The 20,008-nt window shown below is 47.1% G+C and overlaps 3 protein-coding genes across 9 annotated transcripts in view; all 3 read left to right on the forward strand.

Moving 5' to 3' along the window:
• The window catches only part of sash1a (SAM and SH3 domain containing 1a), a 266,532-nt gene extending 254,213 nt beyond the window's left edge, over nucleotides 1–12,319 (forward strand). For all 6 annotated transcript variants that reach the window (XM_076988058.1, XM_076988059.1, XM_076988062.1 and 3 more), the window contains 3 exons: nucleotides 2,061–3,013; nucleotides 6,587–6,718; nucleotides 8,614–12,319. In XM_076988058.1, the coding sequence (XP_076844173.1) occupies nucleotides 2,061–3,013; nucleotides 6,587–6,718; nucleotides 8,614–8,874 (1,346 nt within the window). In that variant the 3' untranslated portion in view covers nucleotides 8,875–12,319. The remainder of the gene's footprint in view (nucleotides 1–2,060; nucleotides 3,014–6,586; nucleotides 6,719–8,613) is intronic.
• A 393-nt stretch (nucleotides 12,320–12,712) lies between these two features.
• usta (uronyl 2-sulfotransferase a) overlaps nucleotides 12,713–20,008 on the forward strand; it is a 68,998-nt gene continuing 61,702 nt past the window's right edge. The window contains exon 1 of one of the 2 annotated variants that reach the window (XM_076988067.1): nucleotides 12,713–13,200. In XM_076988067.1, the coding sequence (XP_076844182.1) occupies nucleotides 12,978–13,200 (223 nt within the window). In that variant the 5' untranslated portion in view covers nucleotides 12,713–12,977. The remainder of the gene's footprint in view (nucleotides 13,201–20,008) is intronic. The other variant, XM_076988066.1, reaches the window with a different exon arrangement.
• LOC143489309 (general transcription factor II-I repeat domain-containing protein 2-like) lies at nucleotides 14,856–17,373 on the forward strand. The gene is made up of 2 exons (XM_076988231.1): nucleotides 14,856–16,672; nucleotides 16,777–17,373. The coding sequence occupies exon 1, from the start codon at nucleotides 15,055–15,057 to the stop codon at nucleotides 16,657–16,659; it is 1,605 nt and encodes a 534-aa protein (XP_076844346.1). The 5' UTR covers nucleotides 14,856–15,054; the 3' UTR covers nucleotides 16,660–16,672; nucleotides 16,777–17,373.

Below are 20,008 nucleotides of genomic sequence, written 5' to 3' on the forward strand. Positions count from 1 at the left end.
TCACCCTGCACACTCATTAATATCACCCTGCACACTCTCATTATTATCACCCTGCACACTTATCAGTATCAGTATCACCCTGCACACTCTCATTAGTATCACCCTGCACACTCTCATCAGTATCAATATCACCCTACACACTCTCATCAGTATCACCCTGCACACTCTCATTAGTATTAGTATCACCCTGCACACTCTCATCAGTATAACCCTGCACACTCTCATCAGTATCACCCTGCACACTCTCATTAGTATTAGTATCACCCTGCACACTCTCATCAGTATCACCCCGCACACTCTCATCAGTATCACCCTGCACACTCATCAGTATCACCCTGCACACTCTCATCAGTATCAGTATCACCCTGCACACTCATTAGTATCACCCTGCACACTCATTAGTATCAGTATCACCCTGCACACTCTCATCAGTATCACCCTGCACACTCATCAGTATCACCCTGCACACTCTCATTAGTATCACCCTGCACACTCATTAGTATCAGTATCACGCTGCACACTCTCATTAGTATCACCCTGCACACTTTCATCAGTATCACCCTGCACACTCTCATTAGTATTAGTATCACCCTGCACACTCTCATCAGTATCACCCTGCACACTCTCATTAGTATCACCCTGCACACTCTCATCAGTATAACCCTGCACACTCTCATCAGTGTCACCCTGCACACTCTCATTAGTATTAGTATCACCCTGCACACTCTCATCAGTATCACCCCACACACTCTCATCAGTATCACCCTGCACACTCATCAGTATCACCCTGCACACTCTCATCAGTATCACCCTGCACACTCTCATCAGTATCAGTATCACCCTGCACACTCATTAGTATCACCCTGCACACTCATTAGTATCAGTATCACCCTGCACACTCTCATCAGTATCACCCTGCACACTCTCATTAGTATCACCCTGCACACTCATTAGTATCAGTATCATCCTGCACACTTTCATTAGTATCACCCTGCACACTCTCATTAGTATCACCCTGCACACTCTCATCAGTATCACCCTGCACACTCATCAGTATCACCCTTAAGTGTTAAGTAATGTTCCACAATAAACTGGCCAACACCAGTTCTGAAGTAATAAAGCGATGCAGTCATATGTGATTCAGTCATATGTGATGCAGTCATATGTGATGCAGTCATATGTGATTCAGTCATATGTGATTCAGTCATATGTGATTCAGTCATAAGTGATTCAGTCATATGTGATTCAGTCATATGTGATTCAGTCATAAGTGATTCAGTCATATGTGATGCAGTCATATGTGATTCAGTCATATGTGATTCAGTCATAAGCGATTCAGTCATATGTGATTCAGTCATATGTGATTCAGTCATAAGCGATTCAGTCATATGTGATTCAATCATATGTGATTCAGTCATAAGCGATTCAGTCATAAGTGATTCAGTCATAAGTGATTCAGTCATAAGTGATTCAGTCATATGTGATGCAGTCATATGTGATGCAGTCATAAGTGATTCAGTCATATGTGATGCAGTCATATGTGATGCAGTCATATGTGATGCAGTCATAAGTGATTGAACTGACCATTGTAGCATGTGCACTGTCACGGCTGCACTGGGTATCTGTTTAAACTGGAGGAGAAAACCCAAGATAATGAGTAATGAGTCAGACGTGTGTCATGCCACATTCCAATTTTAAACAACTTTTTTCCCATTTTGTTGTTGAAATATAAATGTTAACAATAATCTCTCACAAACACAAATGGTACTGTAAGCCAACTTCTAACATCGTTTGCATGTAACATTGACCCACTAACAAACTTCTAATCTTGTGCTTTTGCTTTTAATTGATTAATATTTTATTATTCGCATTTTAAGTTTCTGCATGAATCAGGATTAGGTTGGATTAAATTAACACATGCCACAGCCTTTAACGTGAGGTCAAAGTGGACCATTTGACATTAGTATTAATAAGTATTGCCATTAGTATTGGCAATCATTAGTATTACCATAAGTATTCAAGTAGGGGGCGTGTGTTGAGGGTGCAGCTCTGTGTTTCAGGGAAGCCCCGTAAGGTCAGCTGCTCCAGTCGGAGCTCGGGGGGCTGTGAGCCAGGCCCCGCCCCACCACGCGACTACCCCACCCTCCCCGTGACCAGCTCCACCCAGGCGCTCCAACACCAGGCCAAGAAGGAGCGCAGGTTCCCCAGAAGCGTTCCCCCGGGTGCCGTGATGGGCCTGGGTCTGGAGAGGCCCCCGCGGGCGGGGCGTGGCCCCTGCATGCCCGCCAGCCGCAGCTGTGAGGAGCTGGATGGGCCACAGGAGGCGGCGAAACCCTGGAAGCGCTCACACTCCCTGGGGGACCTGCGGTGGGGGCAGGCCTTCCAGCATGGGGGCGGGGCCCAGGAGGGGGCAGAGCCTCAACGCAACACCCAGGATATGAGGATTGAAGGGGCGGAGCGCAAGACTGTGCTGCCTGGGCGGGGCCAAACTAGATGTGGGTGGGGCCAGGTGGAGAGGCCTCCAGTGCCCACCCAGCTGCCCCTGAAACCCACATGTGCTACACCTGCCCAACCCCCGCACGTCCTGTCTGTCTCCGCCCCCACCAGCCCGGCTGCTCGGACTCATCCCAAAAAGCCACCCGTGCCCCCTCCAGTGCCCGCTAAAAAGTCCAAGGAGCGGCTGGTGAACGGCCTACGCCACCCGCCACCGGTCCTGCCTGGCTCCACCCCTGCCACGCCCACTCTGGCACCGAAACCAAGAAGCGGCCCTGCCAGTCCCTCTGAGGGAGCTCCACCCACACCCGTGTCCCCAGGTGGTACCGACAGCCTGCCGAGTGTGCCTCCTCCCTGGCTGTCGGACCTGCCGGCGTCCGCCTGCCCACAGATTCACGGAGTCAAGGTGGCCCACGGCAGAAAGCTCTCCCACGCCAAAACTGGAGCCTTGGAGACAGAGCTGGACGAGAGGCTGAGGTCAGAGGGCATCGACCTCACCACAGAGCCCTACTCAGACAAGGTACGAGAACAGCTGCGCTTCCTGCCACAATCAACTTACTAACATGATTAGGAAACGAGAAAAATGAAAAAATAGTCAAACATGATTTGGAATATAATGTCATGTGCGACTTACCTTAAAAATCTATTATAAATGAGACATTGCATCCAGTGTAATGAGACTAGAGTGGGTGTCAGTTGGTTTCTTGTTTGAACGTGTTGGTCGTATGGCAGCAGCATTACGAGCAAGTTGCAGTCTGCTAGCTGTGGTACTAGGAGTCTACTAGGAGTCTACTAGGAGTCTACTAGGAGTCTCCTAGGAGTCTACTAGGAGTCTGCTAGGAGTCTACTAGGAGTCTACTAAAGGGAAACACACACCAGGCTACTTCTCTCCTGTGTGTAGCGAGGGCGTGGAAGGATGCCAATACAGAGGCATTTGCCTTTTTTAACACACTGTTTTTTTTTAGCAGTGCGTTTAGCACTGCAAACATAGTAGCAAACATAGTAACAACCATGACAGGGAATTACTCAAAGAGGAGCAACAAACACATCATCGGCACACGTTAAATAGCTTAACAGAAACAAGAACCAAGCGCAACAAATGACGATAATGAGACAAGCAACAGGTGTGATGGATGAACACACACAGAAACACGTCCAAAGGAAACACATATATGGATAAAAACGGACACAGCCCGAACACATGCCAAAGGGATCGGTCCGGTGGTCAAGGCTGTATCGTGCAGTGTTGTATAAAGTATTAGAGACCCATACTTGAGTAAAAGTACAAGTACTCTATCAAAAAAATGACTTGAGTAGACGTTGAAGTGTTCTTTAAAAACTTTACTTAAGTAGAAGTACAGAAGTATTCAGCTTTTTTTGTACTTAAGTATTGCAAGTAGTTTATTCTAAAATGTATTACTCAAGTACTGAAAGTAAAAAGTACAAGTATTGTGTTTTGAATTAATTAAAGAATTGTTTTTATATATCACTTACAAATCAAAGATGTCAAAGACCACAAATACAAGTCCTCTGTATGTACAAACAAGTAGCAACTTAAAAAACTGGGCTTAACACTTCGTACACAAAAAACAGATAACTTATGTCCCACTACGTCGTATGCTTGATGCAGAAGTACAAGTTTGCCTTAATTTAGCTGAGATAATGAGGTGTATTTTGGACGTAAAATCCATCCGTCGGATTCTAAGGGTGAGCCTACTGCCCTGCGTTTACCCTCAATAAATGCCCTTACCCTATAAAAACACTACACTATAAAATGGGCACATGATTAGTCAGCCTGAAGAGACACGGCTTACTGTTGCTAAAAACACAACTCAGCGTGACGTCGCCTTTATGATTGCCAGGTAATGTTAAGTGAATACTGCAGCACGTCATGAACATAATTAGGTTAGTTAGCTAAGATATCTAACCTAACTAGCGCTTACTGACAGCTAAAGCTGGTGTGTCTTCTGTGCATTATATTTATAACTTACATTGATGTGTTTTTTACAGTTCGAAGGTGAATTTTTGAAGGCCAACATTTCACACTCTTTAGGGAGACAGAGATGGCACTTCATCCTATAGGAATTTACTTTCACTCCAGCAAACGCAAACACTGTCTCTAGGGCCAGGGTGGTCTCCTTCCTCACCCTCACCGCCACAATCACTCCATGTTGAAGGTGTGGAAGGTGCCAATATATGTACATTAAAACGCCAACAAGTTTATTATGCAGCACTTATGCTGCTCTTCTGCTGTTACCAGTGCATGAATTCCACCTTCTAACTTCGCACAAAAATCGAGAGGTGCACGACCTCACGACGCGACCGCCCGCATGGCCAATGCGCATGGGCGAGCCACCGCGATTGCGTCATTTTTGCCGGACACTTGCGCAGTCACGACGTGTCAAGTGAACCTAAAATACGAAGCTCAAGTGTTCAGTGAAGGCAGCAGCCGAGTTAACGAGACGCGACCGGAGCATGCGCAGTTTTCTCATAAGACAGCCTGATCGCTTGACCCGGTGACAGCGCCAGCTAACATGTTTATAATTGTAACGAGTAACTATACAGCACGTAAAAAAATGTATCGGAGTAAAAGTATTAAACTGATGGAAAATATGTAGTGAAGTAAAAGTGGAAGTAGGAGAAAAAAATAATACTCCAGTAAAGTACAGATACAGCATTTTAGTACTTAAGTACAGTAGTGAAGTAGTTCTACTTCGTTACTATACAACTCTGGTATCGTGACACTGTGGATTGAGAGCAAAAATCTGGTTTAGTAAAGTTTTAGTAAATCTGTTTTTATCTGTTTTCAGTACCAGATTCAAAAGTTATACACAATTATTATATTTCAGTAATAATTAATAAATCTCTTAACTCAGAACGTTTTGTTCTTTCCCACATAACAAATAAGTCAGTTAAAAGACGTCTTCTGTATACAGTATAATACTCTAGACGTTATACCCAGCTTGGCTGGCGGTGTGTTGATGAGCAGTGACCCATTAACCCAACGTCCACTGGGACACCCTGTGGTCGGGGGACACCCTGTGATCGCGGGATTGGAGTGAAGAGTCCTTGCAAACGCAGTCTGGGAGCAGTTTCACAACTCCTCAAAGGCCAAAAAGACTTCAGCCAATGTTAATGGAGTTATGGGGCGCCTGCCACAGAATGAGAAGTGAATTAAAATGGAAGCATATTGAACACTGCAGCTCTTTTAGTGGTGCTGTCACATGACCTTTACTGACCGTTTGATTGGTTATGGTGACATCATGCTGTGTTAGGCCACACCCTCTGCATTGGCTTTCCAGTGTGTGTGTTTGTCATGGACCTCCAAATGAAAGTTGTTTCTCATGTGCAGCAGGTGCAGTGGTGTGAGGTGTGGTGTGAGGTATGGTGTAAGCTGTGGTGTGAGGTGTGGTGTGAGGTATGGTGTGAGCTGTGGTGTGAGGTGTGGTGTGATGTGTAGTGTGAGCTGTGGTGTAAGCTGTAGTGTGAGCTGTGGTGTGAGCTGTGGTGTGAGGTGTGGTGTGATGTGTAGTGTGAGCTGTGGTGTGAGCTGTAGTGTGAGCTGTGGTGTGAGGTATGGTGTGAGCTGTGGTGTGAGGTGTGGTATGATGTGTAGTGTGAGCTGTGGTGTAAGCTGTGGTGTAAGCTGTAGTGTGAGCTGTGGTGTGAGCTGTGGTGTGATGTGTGGTGTGAGGTGTGATGTGAGGTATGGTGTGAGTTGTAGTGTGAGGTATGGTGTGAGCTGTGGTATGATGTGTGGTGTGAGCTGTAGTGTGAGCTGTGGTGTGAGGTGTGGTGTGAGCCGTGTCCCACAGACACCACTCATTTGGTGACATTATTTGTTAAACAAATTAGCAAAATTCACTAAGTGAGTGCCTGATGCTTAGTGACTTTCCCCTTAATACTTAACATTCTGTTGTCTAACGGGATCCACCGTCTCTCTCTTTCTCTCTCTCTCTCTCACTCCCTCTCTCTCTCTCCCTGCCCCCGCCCCCTACTTTCCCTCTAATTCTCCTCCCCATTCTCCTTCCCTCTCTCCCTCCAACTCTACCTACCTCTCTCTCTCTCTCTCTCTCTCTCTCCTGTCCTGCAGCATGGTCGTTGTGGTGTTCCTCAGCTTCTGGTGCAGCGGTACTCAGAAGACCTCCGTCAGCCGGTCAAGGACGTAGCCTCCACCCTGGACCACATCCGAGTTCTCCGGCTGCGCAAGGAGCACCGCATGGCAGTGAGTTCCTGAGACCCTCACCTGTATGGGTTCACACCTGAGACCCTCACCTGTATGGGTTCAGCTCTGAGACCCTCACCTGTATGGGTTCACACCTGAGACCCTCACCTGTATGGGTTCACACCTGAGACCCTCACCTGTATGGGTTCACCTCTAAGACCCTCACCTGTATGGGTTCACACCTGAGACCCTCACCTGTATGGGTTCACCTCTAAGACCCTCACCTGTATGGGTTCAGCTCTGAGACCCTCACCTGTATGGGTTCACACCTGAGACCCTCACCTGTATGGGTTCACCTCTAAGACCCTCACCTGTATGGGTTCACACCTGAGACCCTCACCTGTATGGGTTCACCTCTAAGACCCTCACCTGTATGGGTTCAGCTCTGAGACCCTCACCTGTATGGGTTCACCTCTAAGACCCTCACCTGTATGGGTTCACACCTGAGACCCTCACCTGTATGGGTTCACACCTGAGACCCTCACCTGTATGGGTTCAGACCTGAGACCCTCACCTGTATGGGTTCAGACCTGAGACCCTCACCTGTATGGGTTCACCTCTAAGACCCTCACCTGTATGGGTTCACACCTGAGACCCTCACCTGTATGGGTTCACCTCTAAGACCCTCACCTGTATGGGTTCAGCTCTGAGACCCTCACCTGTATGGGTTCACCTCTAAGACCCTCACCTGTATGGGTTCACACCTGAGACCCTCACCTGTATGGGTTCACACCTGAGACCCTCACCTGTATGGGTTCAGACCTGAGACCCTCACCTGTATGGGTTCAGACCTGAGACCCTCACCTGTATGGGTTCACCTCTAAGACCCTCACCTGTATGGGTTCACACCTGAGACCCTCACCTGTATGGGTTCAGACCTGAGACCCTCACCTGTATGGGTTCACCTCTAAGACCCTCACCTGTATGGGTTCAGCTCTGAGACCCTCACCTGTATGGGTTCACCTCTAAGACCCTCACCTGTATGGATTCAGACCTGAGACCCTCACCTGTATGGGTTCACACCTGAGACCCTCACCTGTATGCATTCTGATCTGAGACCCTCACCTGTATGGGTTCACCTCTAAGACCCTCACCTGTATCGGTTCACACCTGAGACCCTCACCTGTATGGGTTCACCTCTAAGACCCTCACCTGTATGGGTTCACACCTGAGACCCTCACCTGTATGGGTTCAGCTCTGAGACCCTCACCTGTATGGGTTCAGCTCTGAGACCCTCACCTGTATGGGTTCAGACCTGAGACCCTCACCTGTATGGGTTCACCTCTAAGACCCTCACCTGTATGGGTTCACACCTGAGACCCTCACCTGTATGGGTTCACACCTGAGACCCTCACCTGTATGGGTTCAGCTCTGAGACCCTCACCTGTATGGGTTCACACCTGAGACCCTCACCTGTATGGGTTCACACCTGAGACCCTCACCTGTATGGGTTCACCTCTAAGACCCTCACCTGTATGGGTTCACACCTGAGACCCTCACCTGTATGGGTTCAGCTCTGAGACCCTCACCTGTATGGGTTCAGCTCTGAGACCCTCACCTGTATGGGTTCACCTCTAAGACCCTCACCTGTATGGGTTCAGCTCTGAGACCCTCACCTGTATGGGTTCAGCTCTGAGACCCTCACCTGTATGGGTTTCCCAGCTGTCCTGTGCTTTATGGGTTCTGTCTGTCCACCACAGTCCACTGGCCTTGGAGTCCCGCCCACACTGTGTAGCCAAGTGGCTGATTCGCTGAGTTACAGAAAGACTGTGGGGTTTGTGAGGTGGACCTTGATATGACTCATGTATAAATCTTTGATGTGTCTATTTCCTATTTCCTGCACAGCTCTGCGTGCATCCTGCTATCATTAGTCTTCCCATGTTCTTTCTCCACAGATTCCCTCAGGAGGTTTGACCGACATGTACCGGAAGCCTGTGTCTCCTGTTCACCTGAGCTCCATTTCTGATTGGCTGGTGTCCATCGGAATGCCCATGTATTCTGACCTGCTTTTGGCTGCGGGCTATGACACTCTGGGCCGTCTGTCGGTTCTCACAGAGGCAGAAATAAGGGAGGCGGGACTTCGGGAGGAGAGACACATACGCCGTCTGCTGAGTGAGGCCCGCAGTGTCACAGCCAACAGCAGGAAGACGTCATAGCGCCCACGAGGGGTGGCAAGGCCCTCGTCTGAGCCGTTTTAATGGTGTAATAAGCAGCAGTAGCTTTCTGCAGCAGTGGATGGACTGGGAAACGGATCACACTCCTGCAGAAATCCAGGATCGGGCAGACAAGGAAGTAAATGAGGAAAAAGTCTTCGACTGGCCTGTTCTGCTGATGTTTACAGAAAAGGCTTCTGTGGTTCACAGGAACAGTGGTGGAAGCTCTAGTGAGGGCTCCATAACACTGACCTCTGGTCAGGAGCTAAAGGGATTATTGAAGCTCTTTTCTAGTGAGGGCTCCATAACACTGACCCCAGGTCAGGGAGTGGAGGCATTGCCTTTTGAGAGACAGCACACCTTTTACAGAGATTTAGAGATTTTGTAAGGATTAAATGGGGGGAACAAGACTACTACCCAAACCAGCCTTTTCCTCCATTGTTTGATAAATGCTTGTTTTGGAGACCGAGAAACCTTTCTGTGCTTCCTCGAGCACAACCAGGCGATGTAGCCAAAGTTATTTCACTTCCTGCAGGTTAATACGTTAATCTTTCGCTCTCAGTTCAGAGACGTTGACGTCGAAGGACGCATCTTTGATCACCTGTGTGAAATGTTCATCAGATGCTGGGTTGTTTCTCTCTCCAGGGGCGTGGGTCACAGCCATGTGTGTGGTGGGTAATAAAGCCATTTCAGTGCGTCATTATTAAGTTAAGCTTTGCCTTTGTTCTTAATTTAGTTCAAGAAATTATTGTATATTCAGAATGCATTTAACTTCCCAGTGTACTAGCTAACATGCATTACTCAGCATTCTGGGAAATCATCCTTTACTATTAATTCAGTTTCATATCCCTGAGTGTAAAATGTGTTGCCTTATGATCATCTGTGAACCTGCTCCTGCATACACATATACTTCAGACATGTGACTTGACTCTGGTGCATATTTATCTGATATTCTGATTGGCATGGTGCTGATTGACATGTCCCTATCACTGTGGCACTGCTAACTCTACTCTCACTCTCCTCTCACTCTCCTCTCACTCTACTCTCACTCTCCTCTCACTCTCCTCTCACTCTACTCTCACTCTACTCTCCTCTCTCTCTCTCCTCTCACTCTACTCTCACTCTCCTCTCACTCTCCTCTCTCTCCTCTCACTCTACTCTCTCTCTACTCTCACTCTCCTCTCACTCTCCTCTCTCTCTACTCTCACTCTACTCTCACTCTCCTCTCTCTCTCCTCTCACTCTCCTCTCTCTCTCCTCTCACTCTACTCTCTCACTCTACTCTCTCCTCTCTCTCTACTCTCACTCTACTCTCTCTACTCTCACTCTCCTCTCTCTCTACTCTCACTCTACTCTCTCACTCTTCTCTCACTCTACTCACTCTCGACTCTCACTCTACTCTCTCACTCTACTCTCTCACTCTTCTCTCACTCTACTCTCACTCTCCTCTCTCTCTCGACTCTCACTCTACTCTCTCACTCTACTCTCTCCTCTCTCTTTCTACTCTCTCTCTACTCTCTCTACTTAAGCCACAAAGGACGCCAAGCTCTCTTAAACGCTAGTCTTAAATGTCCAACTAATTTAAATCAGATCTGGGATCCAGAGAGACACAGGCGGGTCAGGCTGCTCCACACCCTGGGGGTCAAAGGTCGAGTCTCCAGGGGGCACTAAGAGAAGCCATGGGGAGTGCACACAGATCCACTGCCAAAAGATTTATTTAGATAATCGAGCACAGTTTTATAGTAGAGCAACGGGGTGTGGGGGTGTGGCCATGTGGGTGTGTGGGTGTGGCCATGTGGGTGTGTGGGTGTGGCCATGTGGGTGTGTGGGTGTGGCCATGTGGGTGTGTGGGTGTGTAAAGCAATGATGTGTGGGTGTGGGCGTGTGGGTATGTCTCATGTTAGCTTTTCCACTCAACAGTTTAACTCTCGACAGAGTTTATGTCTGTGGAATTATAAAATGCTTCCTGCTATAAGCTGACGGTGTGTGTGTGTGTGTGGGTGGGAGTGGGCGTGTGTGTGTGTAGGTGTGTGTGTGGGAGTGTGTGTGTGTGTGTGTGTGGGTGGGAGTGGGCGTGTGTGTGTGTGTGGGAGTTTGTGTGTGTGTTTGTGTGTGTGTGTGTGTGTGTGGGTATGCTGAATGGATGGTTGTACTCATTCGTCACTAACTCAGTCATTCACCATGACATGCAAGTTGACTGCATGCAGGCGTAGGAGTGAACCATACACACACACACACACACACAAACACAGAAGGGAGACGTAACTCACACACACACACACACATCTGGCCTTGAGGAAGACCGTAGGGGAGGAGATTATGGACATCAAAGTGAGGTCAGATGGCTAGTGGGAGAGCTTCTGAGGAGAGACTGACTGTCTGATATAATTTAAGCATTATCATAGCCTTCTTTCTGTTTATGGCTTGTGGCTGTTAACATACAGAACTGGCAGCATTTAACTGATGTTGCTCTGATCAATAAAACTGATGTAAAAAGCTGCACTCAAGCCAGTGTTACACTGTTATCACTGGCGATATACAGTATAAATGTATTAAAACCATTTGAAAACAAGAAGTCATGTTCAAAGTTAGGTTGGTTTCACAGCAGAAGTGATACCGGCCATGTAACTGTAACTTCTGCAATGCTTTTAATAGATGCTGTGGCACCTTTAGTGAGGAGAAGGTCGTGCTCCATGTGAGTGTTGTACACACTACAGCACGACTCACAGTGGCACTCAAATTCCAGTGGCACTCAAACTGCAGAAAAATGTCCCCAACAGCAGCTGAGAATCAGGAGATTTTTCTCTATCCAAACAGATGCCTTTTTCAAAGAGAATGCAATCATGGGATGGTGTTTTACAAAATGTAAATATTTCATCAGATGTTACTGTTACCGTTAAAATGCACTTTATAGAGGAATCTAGACAAATTAAAGATTTTGGTGTCAGGAAAAAAAGATTTCATATTGGTGAACATTGAAGTCTTTTCAGGTATCACAGAGAATAGATGAGGACTGCTGGTCTCTGACTAGAGTGGTTTTCCTCACCAATACTGTCCTATGTCACCACTCATAAAGTAAAAGATTAACCTTTACATACTAATTTCTTCAAATTGTTTTGAAATTTGAATTTCACAAAAATGAATTATAATTACATGTATAAGATATGATGGACATGTTGCACATTCTGCATAAGTAATTGATATTTAAATAACTTATTTTGTTTCTTTTCATATCAGCTGTAATTATTAGCTGTATAATATCCAATAGCAATACTCTGGCATATTGCTTTAGCGAGTGTCCTGCTACAGTTCCTATTGTAAGATATGTGTACAAACGATTTTATCTGGTTTCAGCTAGCTAATAATTGTCTATAAAAATTTTGCTTGTGTACTGAAAAAAGTCTAAAAATATTTGTCATTCTGAAGTGTAATAAAATTCTTTGACTGGGGCACCAGTGTGTGTGTGTGTGCAATGCATGCATGCAGTGGGGACATACTCACTGGTTTAAAGACTAAAGCCTCAACCTGTCATATGAGGACCCAGAAGATGAACAGGAGATACAACCAGAGGCCCCAACACGTCTCAGATTTATCCTGCTAAACTGCTATGATGTTATATTAAAAAAACTAATAAAACATTGATTCATGCAAGTTTATTTTAAACCTTAATGTCATGTCCAGGTTATTCTATACACCTTGTAATTCCATGCACAAGATTAAATGATCCATAATTTAATTTTAGTGCTATTCAAATCACTTGTCAAATTCACCAAAACCTTCTGAAAAAGCTCCCTGTTGGAAGGTGAATTATGTACTGTAGGTTACAGGAGGTGCCCAGAAGGTGGCGCTGGTGTGGCAAAGGGCTCGACGAGCACGTCCTATGTCTGAACTTTTTCCTCCACGTCCAGTAATCTGACACCGCCGCTAACCCGAAAGCAGAGGATGGTTCCGTGCTCCGTCCGTGAAGCACAAGCGTCTGCGCGCAGGAGGAACGCGCTCGTCTGGCTCTTTGCGCTCCCTCCACGGCGCTTGTTTTGAACGGGTTTAAAGTTGAGCGGTACCGCTGCGGATGGGTGAGTCCCTCTCTCGGCCCCATGTGAGGACACGATGAAGCAGCACACCCGAAGCCCCCGTCTCTACAACCAGAGCTGCGAGCACAGTGGAGAGCAGCACAGGAGTGCGGACTGGTGTTGGGCGTTGCGGCTGCGCTTTGCGCTGCGTGATTATGTGTTCTGCATGTCCACGCTGGTCCTCTTCTGTATCGGCTCGCTGTACTACCAGCTCAACGCTGGACCTCCTCACGTCCTGCTGGACATCCGTCAGTATCTCGGTGAGTTCAAGCGTTTGTGTTGGGCGGTGTGTTGGGGCTGCTGTCTGCCTACAGTGTCGGCGTGTATAAGGTTTCCGTTGTGTGCGGTTGGACCACATCGGGTCCTCCGAAGGTTCTGCGCGTCCGGATTTGTTTAACAGGTCACGGCAGGTTTTCTGGTACCGTGCACCCACTCTGAGCCTTTACTCAAGGAAACGGGAGTCTGGTGGACTTTCGTAAATCAAAATGTGTGATTCAAGCACCCCATAACCCCCCCGTGGAAACTCCACAATATTTGATTAGATAAAGTACTGACAGCAGCTGCATGTATTCATGAACGGGCTCGGGCTCGTGCACTAAGGCCACTTTGGGTCCGCTTGGTGGTCGCAGCTGTGAGCCGAAATGTGCTGTTGAAACACGACACGTCATCGCATCTGGAGAAGTATTCACCAACACGACCTCAGGTAGAAACGTTCAAGATGCACCAACAGGTGACTGGGCTGAATTACCTGCACGTGTCTGGGTGTAAACCAGCCTCACCTGTCCTCGCGCTGGAGGCCTAGATGATCCCGACAGCTGCCAAATGTTTCTGAGGATGGTGATGATTCCGTGGAAATATTAATAACAACCAGTGTGTGCGGCTCGTGTCCGCTCTCGCGTCCGAGTTAAAGGTGCTTGAGTAGAAGTTGTAGTAACATTAGCGCTTTTATTTTTAGTGACTATGTCGCAGTCAAGTGTGTGAAAGCTAGTTTAAAACGTAGCAGCATTATTGTGCTGAACACCAAGCTTCAAACAGCATGCCAAGAGTGTGAAATACAGCTTGAGACAGAAATAGAAAATTATTGGGTTTCTTTCTCTGTGGTTATTGTGTTTTGGAGGTGAGACATTGTAACTATAATTTGAAACAATTGTAAAAAACAAACAAACAAAAAAACAAAGCAAAACTATACTTGTGTATATACAAGAGAACAAGACCGAAGGAGGGAGTAATATCAGGAGTAGTTAGAGGAAGGAGGGAGTAATATCTGGAGTACTTAGAGGAAGGAGGGAGTAATATCTGGAGTAGTTAGAGGAAGGAGGGAGTAATATCTGGAGTAGTTAGAGGAAGGAGGGAGTAATATCAGGAGTACTTAGAGGAAGGAGGGAGTAATATCTGGAGTAGTTAGAGGAAGGAGGGAGTAATATCTGGAGTACTTGGAGGAAGGAGGGAGTAATATCGGGAGTAGTCAGAGGAAGGAGGGAGTAATATCTGGAGTAGTTAGAGGAAGGAGGGAGTAATATCTGCAGTAGTTAGAGGAAGGAGGGAGTAATATCTGGAGTACTTGGAGGAAGGAGGGAGTAATATCTGGAGTAGTTAGAGGAAGGAGGGAGTAATATCTGCAGTAGTCAGAGGAAGGAGGGTGTAATATCTGGAGTAGTTAGAGGAAGGAGAGAGTAATATCTGGAGTAGTTAGAGGAAGGAGAGAGTAATATCTGGAGTAGTTAGAGGAAGGAGAGAGTAATATCTGGAGTAGTTAGAGCAGTGGTCCCCAAACTACGGCCCGCGGGCCGGACACGGCCCGCCTCCACGTTTGACCCGGCCCCCGGAACATTTGACCTGGCCCCCGGAACACCCCCTCCCCCCTACCCCCAGGGAAAAAAATACTGCTCCTTGTGAAAGAGAACGTAATGGCGAAAAGGTTAGGTAAGAGAAAAATTGATTCTGAATGTAGGGTATTTAACCTGCAGTGGACAAACGATTATTTTTTTGTTCAATGCAAAGAAAAGGCTGTTTGTCTCATCTGTAAAGAGGCGCTTGCGGTATTCAAAGAATACAATCTACGACGGCACTATGAATCCCGTCACAAAGACCAGTATGATAGTTTGCAAGGCCAAATGCGGGCAGACAAACTGTTAAAGTTAAAAAGTGGACTGTTAGCTCAGCAGAATACATTTGTACGCCAAGCTCAGCTGAACCAGTCATCCGTTCGGGCCAGCTTTCGGGTTGCTCAAATTATAGCAAGCAGCGGTAAACCTTTCACGGATGGAGAGTTTGTTAAGAAATGTTTGAATGCTGTCGCGGAGGAAGTGTGTCCCGAGAAGAAAGATGTCTTCAATGCAGTGAGTCTGTCAGCGAGTACAATCACCAGACGCATCGAAGAAATCGGGGGTAATGTGTATGTACAGCTGCAGCAGAAGACAAAAGAATTTGACTTTTTTTCATTAGCATTGGATGAGAGCACGGATGTGCAGGACACAGCGCAGCTGGTAATTTTCATTCGTGGAGTTAACGCAAACTTTGAGATGAGCGAGGAGTTGGCAGCCCTCCAAAGTCTCAAAGGGACTACAACGGGGGAGGATATTTTCGGCAAAGTATGCCAAACCATGGAAGACTTGGACCTGGACTGGTCAAAGCTTGCCAGCATTACGACTGACGGGGCTCCTAGTATGGTGGGCGCGTCTCGGGGTCTAACAGGACGCGTGAAGCGGGAGATGGAAGAGCGGGGTCTCACCGCCCCGCTACAAGTCCACTGTTTAATTCACCAGCAGGCACTGTGCTGCAAAGTGTTGAAGTGGGATTCTGTCATGAAGGTTGTGGTGTCATGCATAAACTTAATCAGAGCAAAGGGACTTAAACACAGGGAGTTCCAACAATTCCTGTCTGAGCTGGAGTCTGCGCACGGCGACGTGCTGTATTACACAGAGGTCCGATGGCTGAGCCGGGGCAGAGTTTTGAGGCGTTTTTACGAGCTGCTACCTGAAATTAACGCATTTCTTCATTCAAAAGACAAAACGGTCCCAGAGCTGATGGACCCAGAGTGGAAATGGCACCTGGCATTTTTAACAGACGTGACAGAAATTCTGAACAGCCTTAACTTGCAGCTACAAGGCCAGGGGAAACTCATTTGCGACATGTATTCCCACATAAAAGCATTTGAGGTGAAACTAGCGCTGCTTTTGGAGCAAGTGAAAAAGCACAACTTCGTCCATCTCCCTGCTACCCAAAACCTCTCTGCAGAGAACCCAGCGGTCCCGTTCCCAACTGAAAAGTGCGTGGAAGCACTGGAAATGCTCAAGGCGGAGTTCGGTGTGCGATTCCGTGAACTACATGTTCATGCAAAAGAAATCCGTCTTTTCCAGAACCCCTTTGTTGCCGACATCGATGAAGCCCAGCCTTCTTATCAGTTTGAGTTGGCCGAGTTACAGAACTGTGATGTTCTGAAAGACATGTTCAAGCCCAACAGTCTTATTGACTTCTATGCCGCACTCCCAAACGACACGTACCCTAACATAAAAAAACACGCAATGAAGATGTCCACACTTTTTGGAAGCACGTATATCTGCGAACAAACATTTTCGCACATGAAACTCCTGAAAACTTCGCTGAGATCAAGATTGACAGATGAACATCTGCATCAGTGTTTGAGACTGGCTGTGACTAGAATGGAACCTGACATTCAACTTCTCACCAGCCAAATGCAGGCCCACAGTTCACACTGATGAACATACATAGGTAAGCTCACTTTTCTGACTTGAATGAGTCATTCTGAGTATAAACAAATATGATCATAAAATCTACTGGGATAAAATGCATAAAAAATGTATTGTGCTGTGTAGGTCACAAGGAAGTTGATGAGAGAGAAAGGTATCTACAAGCCTTCTAGAACCTACAATCTACAAAAGGATTATAAGGAAGGAACACGAGAACTTTGAGGGACTACTCATATGAGTCATTTAAGGAAGAAATTCTGTTCTGACAACTTTACCTGTTAAGATGTGCACGGCACAACAGAAAGTTAATGTTCCACAGACTTTTTTTTTTCTGTGAAGAACCCAAAGAGCATTTTTTGGTGTTATTTATTTTAATAATGGTGTTATTTTTTTCTTAAATAGTGTTATTTAGTTGGTTAATAGTGTTATTATTTATTACCAGACTTTTTTCTGTGAAGAACCCAGAGAGGATTATTTAGTTATTATTTCATAAATATTGTTATTTATTTTGTTAATGGTTAATATTTAGTTTGTTAATAGTGTTATTGTTTATTTCTTGACTTTTTTGTGTGAAGATCCCGGAAAGTGTTATTAATGTTTGGTTATGTGTCGCTTTCTGAAAACAATAAATGTTGCAGCACCCCTGTGATTGTCAAACTTTTCTGTTTCAAACTGACCCCGGCCCCCCATCAGAGAAGAGAAAAGTTATTTGGCCCTCGCAGGAAAAAGTTTGGGGACCCCTGAGTTAGAGGAAGGAGGGAGTAATATCTGGAGTACTTGGAGGAAGGAGGGAGTAATATCTGGAGTACTTGGAGGAAGGAGGGAGTAATATCTGGAGTACTTGGAGGAAGGAGGGAGTAATATCTGGAGTACTTGGAGGAAGGAGGGAGTAATATCGGGAGTAGTCAGAGGAAGGAGGGAGTAATATCTGGAGTAGTCAGAGGAAGGAGGGAGTAATATCTGCAGTAGTTAGAGGAAGGAGGGAGTAATATCTGGAGTACTTAGAGGAAGGAGAGAGTAATATCTGGAGTAGTTAGAGGAAGGAGGGAGTAATATCTGGAGTACTTAGATGAAGGAGGGAGTAATATCGGGAGTAGTCAGAGGAAGGAGGGAGTAATATCTGGAGTAGTTAGAGGAAGGAGGGAGTAATATCTGGAGTAGTTAGAGGAAGGAGGGAGTAATATCTGGAGTAGTTAGAGGAAGGAGAGAGTAATATCTGGAGTAGTTAGGGGAAGGAGAGAGTAATATCTGGAGTAGTTAGGGGAAGGAGAGAGTAATATCTGGAGTAGTTAGAGGAAGGAGGGTGTAATATCTGAGTATTCAGAGGAAGGAGGGAGTGTCCTCTAGCAGGTCTGCTGCGTGTGTTGACCTCTAGCAGGTCTGCTGCGTGTGTTGACCTCTAGCAGGTCTGCTGCGTGTGTTGACCTCTAGCAGGTCTGCTGCGTGTGTTGTCCTCTAGCAGGTCTGCCGTGTGTGTTGACCTCTAGCAGGTCTGCTGCGTGTGTTGACCTCTAGCAGGTCTGCTGCGTGTGTTGACCTCTAGCAGGTCTGCTGCGTGTGTTGACCTCTAGCAGGTCTGCTGCGTATGTTGACCTCTAGCAGGTCTGCTGCGTATGTTGACCTCTAGCAGGTCTGCTGCGTATGTTGACCTCTAGCAGGTCTGCTGCGTGTGTTGTCCTCTAGCAGGTCTGCTGCGTGTGTTGTCCTCTAGCAGGTCTGCCGTGTGTGTTGACCTCTAGCAGGTCTGCTGCGTGTGTTGACCTCTAGCAGGTCTGCTGCGTGTGTTGACCTCTAGCAGGTCTGCTGCGTATGTTGACCTCTAGCAGGTCTGCTGCGTATGTTGACCTCTAGCAGGTCTGCTGCGTGTGTTGTCCTCTAGCAGGTCTGCTGCGTGTGTTGACCTCTAGCAGGTCTGCTGCGTGTGTTGACCTCTAGCAGGTCTGCTGTGTGCAGGCAAAGGGTTGAGCAGCTGGTGTGAGAAGAGACTCGTACACAAACCACTGAACATCTTCACGTCTCCACATGTATGGGAGGATGAACTAGAGCAGAAGAACATTAATCACACTCTATTGTCTCACTGTGTGTGTGTGTGTGTGTGTGTGTGTGGGGGGGGGGGGGGGGGGGGGGAGTTATTCAAGCAGAATAAATGGATGCTGCATTTAAGTGCAGTGTTATTGGCTAAAAGTAGTGTGTTAGTGTGTTGGTGCATACCATGGAGATTCATAGCAACAAGGGTGTGTGTGTGTGTGTGTGTGTGTGTGTGAGTGATAATCCTGCTACATGCATGTAAATGCGTATAATCTTTCCGTAATTATTTCAGTTTCCAGTTCTTTAACATGTGTGCTGATGTATGTGTGTTATCAAAGGCCAGAATTTGATGCTGCTTGGAAGATGCATGAAAGTGAAACTGTGTTCTGTATTAAGTGTGAGTGGACTCTGTTAGTCATTAATACAGCAGGCAGCTGCAAGCATAACCATAAACACAGGGTGGACATATGACCCGAACTTCAGCATTAACACCTCCGTCACCTCTCTCCCTGTCTCTCCCTCTCTCCCTGTCTCTCTCTCTCTCTCTCTCTCCGTCTCTCTCTTCCTCTCTCCCTGTCTCTCTCTCCGTCTCTCCCTGTCTCTCTCTCCGTCTCTCCCTCTTCCTCTCTCCCTGTCTCTCTCTCTCTCTCTCTCTCTCCGTCTCTCTCTTCCTCTCTCCCTGTCTCTCTCTCTCCCTCTCTCCCTGTCTCTCCCTCTCTCCCTGTCTCTCTCTCTCTCCCTGTCTCTCCCTCTCTCCCTGTCTCTCTCTCTCTCTCTCTCTCCGTCTCTCTCTTCCCCTCTCCCTGTCTCTCTCTTCCTCTCTCCCTGTCTCTCCCTCTCTCCCTGTCTCTCCCTCTCTCCCTGTCTCTCCCTCTCTCTCTCTCTCTCTCTCTCTCTCTCTCTCTCTTCGTCTCTCTCTTCCCCTCTCCCTGTCTCTCTCTCTTCCTCTCTCCCTGTCTCTCTCTCTTCCTCTCTCCCTGTCCCTCTCTCTCCGTCTCTCCCTGTCTCTCTCCCTCCCTCTCTCTCTCTCTCTCTCTCTCTCTCTCTCCGTCTCTCTCTTCCTCTCTCCCTGTCTCTCTCTCTTCCTCTCTCCCTCTTCCCCACTCTGTGATGGAGTCGTTCCTAAAACAGTCCATCCGGATACAGTGGCATCTGTGGAATGTTTTGGTTTTAGAGACACAAGAATCTCCAGCGATGCGCTCAAACAGCCCACGGAGCAGAAGATCAGAAGTGTGTGTGTGAGGGTGTGTGTAGGTCTGGGTGTGTGTGTGAGGGTGTGGGGGTGTGTGTGTGTAAGGATGTGTGGGTGTGGGGGTGTGTGTGTGTAAGG

The sequence above is a fragment of the Brachyhypopomus gauderio genome, unplaced genomic scaffold (assembly GCF_052324685.1).
Source record: "Brachyhypopomus gauderio isolate BG-103 unplaced genomic scaffold, BGAUD_0.2 sc60, whole genome shotgun sequence".
Classification (NCBI taxonomy): domain Eukaryota; kingdom Metazoa; phylum Chordata; class Actinopteri; order Gymnotiformes; family Hypopomidae; genus Brachyhypopomus; species Brachyhypopomus gauderio.

Excerpts from the sequence above, each read along its gene's own strand:
- LOC143489309 (XM_076988231.1), top strand. The coding sequence starts at position 15,055 with ATGCGGGCAGACAAACTGTTAAAGTTAAAAAGTGGACTGTTAGCTCAG.